The 14,528-nt window shown below is 39.7% G+C and overlaps 1 protein-coding gene across 1 annotated transcript in view; it reads right to left on the minus strand.

Moving 5' to 3' along the window:
* sntg2 (syntrophin, gamma 2) overlaps positions 1-14,528 on the minus strand; it is a 64,970-nt gene that overhangs the window by 34,148 nt on the left and 16,294 nt on the right. The window contains exons 2-8 of the mRNA XM_044046733.1: positions 8,923-9,060; positions 8,744-8,800; positions 8,607-8,664; positions 6,833-6,876; positions 6,117-6,158; positions 4,849-4,936; positions 3,201-3,289 (exon numbers count right to left, since the gene is read on the minus strand). Of these exons, the coding sequence (XP_043902668.1) occupies positions 3,201-3,289; positions 4,849-4,936; positions 6,117-6,158; positions 6,833-6,876; positions 8,607-8,664; positions 8,744-8,800; positions 8,923-9,060 (516 nt within the window). The remainder of the gene's footprint in view (positions 1-3,200; positions 3,290-4,848; positions 4,937-6,116; positions 6,159-6,832; positions 6,877-8,606; positions 8,665-8,743; positions 8,801-8,922; positions 9,061-14,528) is intronic.

Genomic DNA, 14,528 nt, shown 5'->3' on the forward strand with positions numbered 1-14,528 from the left:
CAGTTCTTGACATTTGTGTTTTTCACTCCTTAAAATCTTCTTCCTGAGGTTTGTGAGCCACCTGAATAATTGTGTTTCTCAGCATCACAATTTTCAGAGAGAGGGAATTAAAAGTAATCCCTGCAGGAGCCAGTTGACCTGTTATGTCACACTGAGTCATACTTTCTTTGTCTCTGCATAGGAAGGCAAGCGTTGAGGTCCATTTCCTTCACACACGCACAGAAATGCAGTCCACGCAAAGAAGCCTGATGAACAAGGATGTTTTTGTCTTCAGCAGCTTCTGCTCGGCATTTAAATGGAAACATTTTAAACCTAGATTAACTGTGAAAGGTTAAAGTGGACACCTACTGGCCTGCAAGCTCTGAATTATTCATGTGAAGTGACAAACGCATGCTGCAGTATTTACGACCACATTAATATGTAGTTTCCTGAAAACCTACAAAGAAAATAGTGAAATAGTGACTTTTTGGAAAATCAGTATTAATGCTTATTACGCTCAGTATGAAACATTTACATCAAAAACAAAATCATGCACAACACAGTCTCTCCACTGATAACTTATCTAGTATTTGGTCATAATGATTTCATCAGGGAAGGATCTTTACTTTTTCTTTCTTTGCTCCGTTACAAGAGATAAACTAAAATTGAAATATCCCTTTGTGAAAGCCGCTGATACTAGTACAATAAAAATGACTATCACTTATCATCCCAGCAGTATACGGTGTAATCTCTGCCATCCCAGCTGTAGAGATCAGGGAGGCTCTGTGGAATCATTCACACCAAACATGATGGGAATTTCTGTTCTCTCGTGGAGAAGAAGAAGAAAGTAGCACGGCTGCTTTTGTTCCATCACTGATGTCCCGTAGTCTCATAATTGAAATATTTCAGCTCGCAGTAAAGCAAGTGAAATTTACATACTGCTCTTTTTCTTCTTCTTCTTTTTGCATCATTAGATCAATTCTGCCGAAGACGAAATCCGGTAAAAACTAGTGAAATTATCTGCAATTATTAACAATTATTGATCAGTGCAACCAACTAAGAAAAGTCCTACGTTCAACCACTTAAAGTCACAATATGCAACATTTATGCAACCTCATTGTTTTTGTGCCTGTTGCATTGGGCTAACTGTAAGAAGCTTAAATCTAAAGCTGAACTGTGCAGGATTTTTACCCTAATTTAACAGCTTGAGTCTGTTATGAGGGGGTCGGGGGTTGTCTCCACCCACCCCCACCCCCCAGACACTGTGTTTGACAATATTCAAAAAGGAAAAGTGACAAATCAACAAACTAAGGATCCCTTTGCAATTTCAACATGTTTTAATGTCAGTCATAAAAAATCCTCTACAAACGGAATCATGCCATCCAAAAAGTGTGAATAGTGGAGAAACAGGAAGAGTTTGGCTCCACCCTCTGACAATCAAACACTATTCTATAGCATAAGAGCACAGGAGACATGATGGATTATTAACTCGTCCAAGTCAAAGCAGATTTGTATGAGCCTCAGTCCTCAAAGAGAGGCAGAGGCTCGGGCTGCGGCTGATAGTGCTTCTGCCCGGCAACTGATTAGACATGTTGGACTAACTGGAATGATCAAAACACTGGGGGGCCCTGGAGCCAATGAATAGAGTTGATTGATAGCATTTGAGTGAAATGTGTTCTCTAATGTTAGAGGATTGATTGTAAACTGCTGCTGACATCAACGTGAAACTTCAGCTGTTGAGGGTAAAAGGTAAAGGTTGTTTTTTATAAGGCTTGGTAACACACAGAAGACACTCTTAGCATAAATATCCCTCAAACATGATAGAAATAAAAACCCTCAGTGCTTTAACATAAACTCATGAGTTTAACCTGCTCCTGAGACGTCTTTGTCCCAAACATGCAAAAACACAGAGGTCTCACGGCACTCGGGCACTTCACTTAAAATGTCTTAAGATAAGGAAATGAAGAAGACGAGAAGAGTCTGTGTCTGTGTCTGTGTGCAGTATGTTGTGAAAATGTTATGTCGAGAAACACATTTACATGAATTGAAACTTAACTTTTAAATCATTCAAACAGTGCGACAGATATTTTTAGCATTTTACAAAAACAAAACAAACCAAATGATTTATTACTGAATGAATGAGTGAGTGACTAACTGGAAATATTCATGTGAAATCTTTTCAAAGGTCTCAAACTAAAATGAAACTGTAGGTCAAAGCTGAAGTAAAATGTATGCATTCATGCATCAAGGCCGCCGTCAGCCATTCTTCAACACAGAACCTTTTTTGCTGTGAGGCAATAGGACTAACCACTGCACCAACCAATGAAATCACAGCAGGGACCAAGGTTCAGTTAAATTTAGGAAAATAGATTAGATTAGATTAAGATTAATTAGATCCAAACATTGGTCTGATACATAATGTAAGAAGAAATACGGCTTTAAAGAACATTTCAACAACATACCGAGTGATCATACGTCTCATTACTGTGATGATAATAATGCTCAGTTAGCCGTGCAGCTAGTAAAAGCCTTGAATCCAGTGCATTCCTGTACATTTAAGGCTGGTCGAGTGTCAGAGTGATCGACATCGTTTAAAACAACTCAGTCCAACATGTCAAGTGAACAAAGAACTTGAAATAAATGGTCTCGTGCCACTTACAAGTGAACTCTAATGATTGTGTGTGAACATAAATAACCTTCACTTCTATATAAAACACCCTTTAACAACTCGTACAAAGTGCTCTACAATAAATAAATCAAACCCAAAATATAGCGAGACAAAAACGAGGGGAAAGAAGCAATGGACAGCAAACCATAGAAGGTTAAAAATTCCATAAAATGATTAAATATGTTTTCTGCTCCCCGACTGAAAAATGATCCATCGCTTCAGTTTCCACCTAAATGTGGAAATGACATCATGTGTGAATAAACGTTTGCTTCAACAACCTGAGGAAAGTCCATGTTTAAATCAATCCTGAACAACAATGAACATAACGCTACAGTGGACTGCATAAAAAAAGCTTTCCAGCTCAAACTCAGTGGCTGCCAGTCATTTTCAGAGTGGTCAATGAGGAAGAAAGGAAGAATGGAAGTAGCCACCAGGGGGCGATGTGTCTTTGAGCACGGTCTGATGAACTTTAATATCATTGAAGCATCATTTATTCTAAAGCATCACAAAACAATCAGCATTAAACGTATAATATGAAATGTCTCTCTCTTACCGTGTTGTTTCCATTTCCATTTAAATGTAAGCCGCTGTCAAAGAGGGGGGAGGACACTCTGCTGTAGTTGGTGGACAGGCCAGGAGAACCTGAGAATCACAGAGGATATTTGCTCCAACACCACATTCTATATTTGATTCTTCTCTCACAGAAACAAAAGGAAAATAAGTCCAAATGTTGACTGAAACTCAAACAGTTGATATTGCTCTGGGTTTTTATTGACTTTATTCTGCTGGCCTGAATATAAGCTGCACACGGACAGAATCCAAAAGAGACAAATGTTCCTCTTTGATATGATATTAGTTTGGCAGGAAGAGCACCTTCTTTCTGATTTAGTCACACTGTGACAAGTGCAAACAGCTCCTGGCCTCTTCTGCTCGTCGTGTGCTGAAACTTATAGAGTGAATAAAACCAACTCAATGCAATTCAGTGGCCAAGAGACCTGCAGCACAACACGAGCCTCTCTGTTCATCTGACCGCAAGACACAGGGCTGAGATTCCCACTTTGAATTTGGGAGGACGGCGTTTTATCAACTGAGCTCATCAATATTCAAGCACTTCAATCAGCATTAATTATATACAAGGTATTTTCCCCTACATCTGTGTACCCACTAGAATGAAGGAAACCGTACAAAACTGTCTTTTGTGTTTGCCGATGGAGACTGAAGTCATCTTCTGCTCACTGACCTTTGTGTGTGTGTGTGTGTGTGTGTGCGTGCAGCGTGGCGTGTGTGCCTAACACGTGACTGTAAAGTTACACATGTAACACCAACGTGGAGCAGCAGGATTGTGATTTTTCATTAAGCAAAGACAGACTTATATCTTTTGGTCCAATAATAAATATGGTGATTCTATAGGTTGCTTATGTTGTAACTGTCAATCACTCCATCACTCTATGCGAAGTCTAGTATTTGCACCTCAGCCAAGAGGGAGGGAGGAAGGGAGGGAGGAAGGGAGGGAGGGAGGAAGGAAGGGAGGGCTGGAATAAGTTATAGGATCTCTGGGGTGATGCAGACACGGAAGCAGATTCTGATTTTGTCAATTTTGTTTCCATTTAGGGGAAAACAGACGATGGAGCATGGCACATACTTCTGTTTAATCGTGAGGCTTGAAAAGACCATTTCAGATTCTTATGGGTGATGTAAAGTCTGACTGCCACTTGAGCTGAAGCTACTTCTATATCTACATTATATATATATATATATATATAAATATAATCTTCCACAGGAGTGAGTAGTGTAATAAATAGTCCCGCTTGCTTTAAAACCATCAAATTGCCAAACTTTCCTGAATTGAGTTTTGAGTTTAGCTTCAGAGCTGCATCACATTCTCACGTTCTCACCTACAAACCTCATTCCTCACCTTTTACTGTCTCCATGAACAATTTGCCTTTTTTTTTATCTTTGATTTATTTATTTTTACAGTAGCAGGAGGCTGCAGGTGTGTGTGTGTGTGTGTGTGTGTGTTCATTTATGACTTTGAAGTAAATGCTCATCTATTCAATAGTTTGTGAGAAGTGAGAAGGCAATCAGTTAGAACATTTTATTTATATAGCTTTAGAAATACTTTATGACTTCACCGCTAAAACTGCCCAGTAAAATGTGCTTTACTGAGAACTCGCAGGGCACCAAGATGCCCCGACTCTTACCTAGAGGCAGTTTAAGAAATGATGGAACTTCTCGCAGATAGCGAACGGTGACGGTGACCTCGTCTCCCGCAGTGCGCAAGAGGTGAACCTGCCAGGGAGAGGAGAGAGGGAGATTGTGAGTGATGCCACGAGATAAAATTTAATCTCATAAATAAAACAAGCCACACTGGTGTCAAGTGACAGAATGTAACAGAAGGCGAGTGAAGAATATGTAATCATGAGTTACAGCCCGTGTGAAGTGGCTGAGGGCGGCGGCAAAGTGACAGCCGCCAACGCCAAGTTATGACCATTCGATTATCTGATGTCCAACAGTGACACCAAATATGACCTTGAAAAGTTTTGAGTCAGAGTTTCAAAGAGGCAGGTGAGTAAAGTTTGAAAAGATGAAATAAATGAAGAATGAAGTATATAATGAATGTGCTGTGTGGCCGCGTGTGGCAGTAGGCGGAGCATCTGTCAGTGCTGAACGAGCTAAAAGCTCTGGATTCTGTTTGAAGGAAAAAAAAACTGCTCATTATGTGTTTTGACCCTTTGGAGGTGAAGATGGTGAACAGCTGTTGAGAGACAGTTTTGGCACAAACCATCAGTGTGGGGATGTTCTGGCGGCACCTGAAAACTTCACAGACTCTTTATAGAAGACACAAAAGGACTGATGAGACTGATCAGAGATTAAAGAGCCATGCTACATGTGAGAGTTAGCTCTTTAGCATGAGTGTTTACATCGAGTGTTGGTACAGGACAGTATGTCCTCATGTCCTCTTTGACAACATCCATGAACCTTCTCTGTTCTCTTCTCTTTTCCTCCATCGTCAACATCCTCTGTCTAATATAATCCCTCTCCGTCCTCTGCACATGACCTAACCATCTCAACCTTGACTCTCTACTCATTATTATACTGTGTCTATTTAATATTTGACTACATTTATCATGTTTTCCACATCTGCTGTCCCTCAGAAGGAATGCCTTCATCTTAAAACTGAGTGTTCTCACAACCACACAAAGTGCCAGCACTTGTGAGAAAACGTAATTAGAGAGAAACAAGTGTGAAGATTCTGCCAACTGCAATTCCTGAGCAACTTTCTGACACCGATCTGCTCCTTTTCAATCTTCGGTGTGAACCAAGAGTGGAAAAACAGCCTCCTGCCAAGATGACAACCCTGATTGTTGAGGTGCACCTCTGTGCTGATGACCCGCGGGTTTGCTGTTAAAGCTTGGAGGATGGATGATGGATGGAGTAAGGCATTTCCTTTGATTAAAAGAATACTCACAACTTCCTCATGAGTACAATGCTCTACATTTATGCCATTGACCTAAAGAAAACAGAGAGGGGAACAAGTAAGTCCATGTGAAGTAAAGGAATATGACAGAACTGACATATGTGGGTGTGTTTCACGTCATGCTCATGAGTCATGGAGCTCACGCACACGCACACGCACACGCACACACACACACAATCGTGCTTCACCACTTGGTGATCAAAGATGAAAATAACGAGCACGACAATGTTGACCTTCAGCGAAGGTCGTGCACCAGCTGACAGGTGCGACGTAAAATCACCTGAACAAAGAGGAAACCACTGATTGGTTTTCATGAGGCTGCACCATGAGCCATGTTCAGCCAAAACATACCATAATATGATTTGGACCCAGCCTTTGCATTGCAAAATACAATAAATGAAATGCATGGAAAAAAGCGGAGACACAAATAAAATGACCACAAATGAAAAGTAAAACTAACAGAAATGCTTTCACTCTGTATGATCTATGGAGAGGCTTTTACATCAGTAAAGTCATCAACTTTATTTGCCAACAGTTGACAAAGCTGCTGTAGAAATGATCCAAAATGCAGCCAAAACATTTTTCCCTGCATACAGTTCAATTAAAAACTGCCTTCCTTTCCCCATCGATGAAATGACACCATGCAACACGCTGCTGCTGCTGTTCTGTGCTGAGAGAGCAAAGAAGTCACAAACTGATGTACAAACCTGCAGCACAGCATCTCCCACGAACAGCTTCCCCGTCTGATCGGCTGCAGGTGTCAACGGTCAAGGGTCAGAGGTTAATGAAAACATTACACAGTAATTGCTCATTTCATACGCGCTAATGTGCTGGGAATAGCAATCATTGTCTCTGTCCGACTAATCTCACTGGCCTACATCTCTGCAGAGGAGCACGGGCGAGCATGAAATATGAAATGAATCTCAATATAAACTCATTTGCGGCCGCACGGGACCAGACAAAGAAAAGCGCTCGGTGTCCGGTGGGTTTTTAGGACGCGATTCTCTCTGATACAAAGAAGCATAAAGACGGACGAGAGCATTAAAACCACACATCACAGGGAAATGCGAGGGTTTGACAGAACATTTTTCTCTTCCATGTCACACCTTTACTGTTTTATGTATGCATAAAGCTAAATAAATGAGATATTTAAAAACACTTCTTTCATCGTCTTTGAAGGATGCTGACGTGTTCACGTTTATCGTTATATTTATTATTGAATGTGAGGAGCCCAACCTTCAAATCAATTATTAATCATAGTTGAACTTAAAAAGAAAAAAGAAAAAAAATAATTCTTAGTTTTAGACTAATCCCGTATTTGTGCACTGACGAGCTGAAGTCAGAATCTACTCAGCAAAATAAAACAAAAGAAAGAATTTACTCAAAGATAAACAACATTGTTTGGGTGATTAATGACAAGAATCTATATATAAATATTGTTCATATCTTGATATGTGACTATTTGATGAGTAAGGGGATCAAATGTGACTTTATTCCTGTCAAAATAGTAACATTTCAGAAAAACACTCACAGTGAAAATAACTGTTATTTCCATCCATCCAAGTGTTCTGATTATTATTATATTATTATATTATTATTATATATTGAATGATACATTTCTTCAGACAATAAATAAAGCTCACGTCAGTCAGTTTGATCAGTTCACTGCTACATTAATCTTCTCTCTGGCTTCTTCTACTAATGATCAAATACATAATGAATCCAGCCGCTCACAAACCGTGAGCCTAAAAATGAAACAGAGAAAAAAAAAGGTCTAATAAAAAGCTGGGATTGTAGAAAACTGATGAAAAGTACTGTGATAGTTTTGGAGGTAAAATGGCAACTGCTACATTTATCTGATTCTCTTCAGCAAGATAGTGGAAATATGAGGCTTCTGGGGAGAAAATGAGCTTTTAAACTGGCAAAGAAAATAAAACCAAATCACAAAATACAGCAATTCAGTTTTCTTCCTACCTCGAATATACAGTTTTCTTCGTGTAGTGAGACGAATAAAAGCTCGGGGAAAAACCTGCGGCCTGGACTTTTGTGTGCATGTGGTTTGACTTTAGTTTAAAAGAGAAATATTTGCAGATTATTATGTCGCTTTTCCCTGAGACTCTGAGAAATTGGAAACTTCTCAGAGTCTACGCCACATATAGTCGGCTAGATATATATATATATATATATATAGATACATAGTTGTATCTCTCTACATAAACACATTAATCTGTGTCATGATACATAACGCGGCAGCATCGGCAGTCGCTGCTCGTCTTCACAGTACAACATATGCTGGCCCACGGGACGCTTACCAAAATAAAATAGTGATAAAACAAGGTTTTTACAAGCGTGTGCTGATTTAATAAACAAGGAAATAGACCAGGTAAAGAATCAAATAATAAAGCTTTGATGATGAATGACATACTGCGTCTTTCTAAGCTCCATCACATCACATCACGGTAGTGAGATAAACTTCCTTACCGACTTGATCCTTGAAAATCTTTGAAATAACCACAGGCACGCTGTGTTCCGCACCGCCCTGAAAACGAGAGACAAAGATGAGAACGGGTCTCTTGGTTTTTTTGCCGCTTCTTAATCAACGACGTGCGTGTGCTTACTTTGATGCTTAAGCCCAGACCACCAGTCGCTTGTCTTCGCAGTACAACAGTTCTGTGCTTTAGAAAGTGGGAGTTTTTATTGGCAAAAGGATTTTGAGGACATTGAAAACGGCATTTTCTTTTTTTTGTTACGCCGCATGAAATACAAGGAAAAGTCCTGAGCCCTCGGGCCAACTTACATTTACTTGGGATTCACTTCCACTTGTGCAAACCACGTCCAGCTTCTGTATGGTTAATAACTCCCTGGTCAGTTTTAGGCAGACATCATAGGTATTGTTCGTCTCCTCATTGTACAGCAAAGCAATTCCAGATTTTGTCTGTGGGAATGGAAAAGAGCATTGACATTTTTATGTACACAATGAACATTTGAATCGGCCGTTCCTCAGTGTGACAGTTGTGTGGCCGTCGTGCTCGTCTCGCTGCAGGTTAATTGGATTCACTTGACTGAATGTGAAACAGTGAATCTTTGTGTAAGTGAGAGAGAAATGCCCAGGCATCCTGTCAAACTGTGTATGTCATACTAAGAGTGTGATGTCACACACACACACACACACACACACACACCTGTAAACACTGCAGCTCAAGCACACGCTCTCTCATCTGCAAACAGCTGAAGCTCTAATGAAGTAGAAAGCCTGAACTCACGTGATGAAGTCACATCTGAGTTTCTTTATCATCTACAAAGCCGTTTTCAAGGTCCTGGATGCTTAGAAATCACCGGACGCTAAATTCACTAAAGACTCAGACATTTTGTATGTTTGTGTTGTGTTTACCCACAATGCCCTGCATTTGGTTCACTTGAAGCGAACCGAGACTCACACTTCTTTGGTCTTTTTGTAAATGAACTTTTATCACAATCTTATCTGTGATAAGATTAAAAACAGTTGACGACTCTGTATTAAAGTGGTGAGTTGCATTATTTTCCCAGGTTTAATCAAACCCTGACCACAGGAATCGATGAGATTGATGGATGATCCGACATAAATACATGAAAGCATGTGATGGAAAAACAATCACCGGCAGAACTGAAGGGAAAAATGCAGAGCGGACAAAATAAATGGAACATAAACTATTAAGAGTAGCGTCCAATGTAAGGTTTACAGCTGCACTGAATGAACAGCACTGGTGATGATGATCAAAATCATGTTTTCTGTATTTAGATGATCTTTAAACACAATTAGATTTAGAATTATTGTCGTCCATGAAACGTTTTACAGAAGAAGAAACAGTAAAGCACATGAATATTTCTTGATTAAGTTATTTATACATTTGTTTTAGTGGTTGAATGTAAATTGGGTATAAAAGGTGAATTCCGTTTTTCATTTGCCAAATAAATAAAAAAAATGTTAAGTTTAAAATATTTCCTTTTCTCGTCTAATAAATAACATTGTATGTACAGGATACAACTGAACCACCCACCGCCTTGTGTTCACATCATCTTCATTAAGATTAAATCAATACTAATTCTAGTTGATTGTTGGATTATTGTGAGCATCTGCTTCTCTTCTATTAGCTTCTGTTACAATGTTCACTATTTTCTACACGTCACAGTCTGTGATTGATACGTTTGCACTGAGGTTTTTTGTAATCTGCTGATGTGGTTTGTGTACATGTGCAGCTCTGCAGACTTTCTGCAGATTGTCAAAGGATTCATCTCAAATATTCTGATAGAACATTTAAAATCCTGGATGACATTCGATTTGCTGGGATTGTTTGTGGATTCCTCTGCTGCCACACCATCACTGAGTGCAGCAGACTGTACGTTTTTATCATATCCCAAATGTTTATCTTTCTACTTCAGCAAATCAGGACATTCACTTTGCCTAAACCCTGTATTCTGTGTGTGTGTGTGTGTGTGTGTGTGCACACACCAGACAGGCCGACCACCTTTAATCTTCCTTTTCATGAAACAAAACATGGACAATTCTCACTTAGATATCACGCCAAATACACCACAATATGATTTTGAGTCACAAGTATTTGTGAAAGCAAACAGTTTATTGAAACTATTTTTCACTGATTACTAAATGAATCGTCAACTATTTTGATAATCGTTTGATTGGTTTGAAGCTTTTTAACAAGATTTCTGATTGTTTCCGCTTCTTAAATATGAATATTTTCTGGTTTCTTTGCTCCATAGAACAAAGAAATCATTTTGGTTTTTGCTATTTCTTAGTTACATGTTATATTTAATCTCTTGTCTTTTGGTTTCCTTCTTTACTTTATGTCTTTTCTTAAAGAAGGAGAGATCTGCAGCTTCTTGACCTCTCCTGGCACATTTTAATATCTTTTTTTCCTTCTGGAATTGATGCTATTTCTGTGTGCAAAATAAACAAAAGTAAACATGTGACACCTGCTGCACGTCTGTCTGTCCTGCGAGAGAGAGAGAGATCCCTCCTCTGTGGCTCTTCCACAGCTTTCTTACATTTTTCCCCTGTACAAGGGTTTTGTAGAGTTTTTCCTCACTTGATGTGAGGGTCTAAGGACAGAGGGTCTAAGGACAGAGGGTCTAAGGACAGAGGGTCTAAGGACAGAGGGGTGTGTTTGTGATGTTGGGCTGTATAAATAAAACTGACTGCATGTATGAACCTGTGTCACTGGAAACAATGGCCACAAAAGCTTTTTAGCATATTTTCCACACAAAGACACAAAGATTTGATTATATTCCAATTATTTTGTCCACTCCATTTTTCTATTTTCCATTTTCTAATAAATGACTCCAATTCATTTAAAAACATCACAACGTATGTAAGATTAAGACATGGACAATATTTAAGCACTCTTCAAAATGAAATGACTCCATACATTATAATTCTGCCACACTTAAGACTTCCATGAGTCAGGGCTGTCACTTCCTGTTGTGTTCTGCATGTGCATTGTGTGACTACTTCCTGTTTTTATGACAGTTGTGGAATGACCACGAGACTTTTATAACTAAGTTAACATCATAAAATTGCTATTACGACTTCTCTTGTAGGTTGTGGATTCTCTTCGCCTGATAAACAGTTTACAGATGCATTACTGCCACCTACTGGACGGGAGCGTAGATCAATAAATAAGGAAAACAATGATTTAAAAAACATCTTGCGAGACTGGCTTTTAACAGACAAGACGTGTCATATTTTGAGCGTCTGATATTCTCATCATGCACACAGTGAAGAGGCAACAGACGACTTCTGTGTCCCTGTCAGTTCCAGCTGTTATTAATATTTTTGTCAGTGTTGTAATAATAAGGATGCAGGTCCTTTTCCTCTGAGGCGGTGTTGGACCATAATAAGCTCCCCTGGCAAAAGCAGCCGCGGCTGTCACACAAGCAATGAAAACACAATGTTGATAGGGGTTTTTATATGGGGGGCTTATTATTTCATACACCACTCCTTCAGGAAGTTATCAACACCAATTTGGAGATAACAAAGTGTGTGACCACAGTGTCCATGTGTCTGGACAGACGGACAGACACACACACACACACACACACAGCCTCTATTTTGTCTTCATTGAACAGAAACACTAACTGAAAACAGGCTCTGTCAAGCAAAACTATCAGACCTGAGCGAGGGATTGTTTGTGTGTCGACACCAGTAGTGCAGGGGCGGGTGGGGTGAAGAGGCTGCTGAAACGTTTCTTTCTCTGGATGTCTTTTGATTCTTCGTCTCACTGTATAAACACAATGTTGCTGTCATTAACAAATCAAATGACTTCCTGTGTGCAGCATGGGAATATCACTGGGTGACACAAGATCTAAACACGCTATACTGAGAAACACAAAGAGACTCTGACAGACTTAATCAACACGGTGTGAACTTGTTTGATTATGATTGTTATGCACTACAGTTTAAAGTTCAATTATTGTACATTCTGAAACCTGACATCATGTCAGTGATGCTGAGCTAACAGGTTGAAGAGGAACTCCCTGTTCAAAGACTAAACATGATGAATAACTCTCTGCTTGAATTTTCCAGCATTAGTGAATGTTTTAATTCGCTTGATGAACATGGATTAACTCTCATGTTTTCACTTAGTGATGGGGCCCTGAAGGAAGAGACGACAGTTTGAGAAATAGTGTGAGAGGTGGGAGCTGATGTCCCTCAATGAAGTAGCAGCTTTAGGGGCTTCTCATTTATCAGCCTCATGCCACGAGCAGATTGATCATGTGTGACTGTGTGACTGTGATGTCGTCTCATCTGTAAAGAATGAAGACAACAGAGGGGATTAAACCTGTGTACAAAACAATCTCCTCCGACACCGGTTACATATTCTCTTTAGGCAGACTGCATCAAAAACATCAACATTCACGTCACACAGTCACTGCACAAATGTTAAAAATCACTTTCTTTGTGCTGACTGTGGACACATTGTGTCCTCTTTTCCCTTTAAAGTTTACAATGAAACTCTGTGTGTGTGTGTGGTTGTGTGTGTGTGTGTGTGTGTGTGTGTGTGTGTGTGTGTGGGGTAAAAACAAAGCAATCCAGTACAATGGCCCAGAAATGTATCGCATCTCTGTGAAGCCTAAAAATGTCCCTTTCTCGTCTCTCCGTCTTTCTCCACCTGCCTGAGGTCCTGATGTCCTGATATCTGCACTGTTCTATATCTGAACTCAGTCAAACGCAAAAACAAAACAAAAAGTGTTGACAAATCACTGTTGTGATGCTGACATGACAAATGTAAAGGCTAGTTCTGTTCTTCTTAATAAAAACTGAATGAGAGACAGAGCGCACCTCAGATCTCTGACATTGGGTGAAAGCAGAGACAGAATTCCAACAGATGTTGAAAGAGGGACTGCACACTTAATTGTTTTTGGACTGTCGACATAATTATAGGCTTGTGATGTGATGAAACAACTTCTGTTGAGCACACAAACAAAAAAAAGCTGAGTGAACAATCACAGAACCAAAGCGTCTGAAAACTGTAGGAAGAGGTCTGCAGAGGAGCTTCAAGTTTTTCAACCATCTACCAACACAGCAGGTTTCTGACACCATGCAGCGCCAGTGAATGCATCACACAGAAACCAGAACTGTAAACCACAAGCACCTTTCACCAGGTTTTCACCAGGTTTTCTCCAGGTTTTCACCAGGTTTTCTCCAGGTTTTCTCCGGGTTTTTCTCAGGTTTCTGGGTTTTTCCAGGTTTTCTCCAGGTTTTCTCCAGGTTTTCCCCAGGTTTTCTCGGTGGAAACAGCAGCTACTTGCACCAAAACTAAATCATGGACTCTACTCACAGCACAGGAGGGAGGTGTGGGAACACAATAGTGTGGTCAATGCCAAGTCACTCTGAATTCTCACTTAGCTTCAATATCAACATCGTTCTTTGGCAGAAAAACTCAATGACGAGTCTGAGATTTTGCTTCAACAGTGAAAACTTTCTATATACTGCCATCAGCACACACTTGAAATGTGGCTAAACTAAGCCTGCTAAACTCCAAATTAAATTTAAAAAATGACTAGCTCACCACTGACCACCATTTTCCAACTGGAAACTCAAATGTGTCAGTAACTGCTCACATCAGAAAATCTACATGTATGTACATGCAAAGGCAAAGGAGCTGCTGGTTTATCGCTGACTTGTTTAGTACGTTTGTGTTTGTGAAGGTAATTTGCTTTGAGCTGAAAACAGAATAAGGAGCGCTGTACTGCCAAAGCAAGAGTTTATTTACAAGGAGAAGCTACAAGGAAACACGTTTTAAGAGAACTGTCAAACTGTTTTTCAAACAATTGCATCAGTAAATTGTGTCAGACAGCAGCTGCAAACTGTCTCAAATATCATCCCAACTGTCTATGAAGTTTGCA

The sequence above is a fragment of the Solea senegalensis genome, linkage group LG16 (assembly GCF_019176455.1).
Source record: "Solea senegalensis isolate Sse05_10M linkage group LG16, IFAPA_SoseM_1, whole genome shotgun sequence".
NCBI classification, from domain to species: domain Eukaryota; kingdom Metazoa; phylum Chordata; class Actinopteri; order Pleuronectiformes; family Soleidae; genus Solea; species Solea senegalensis.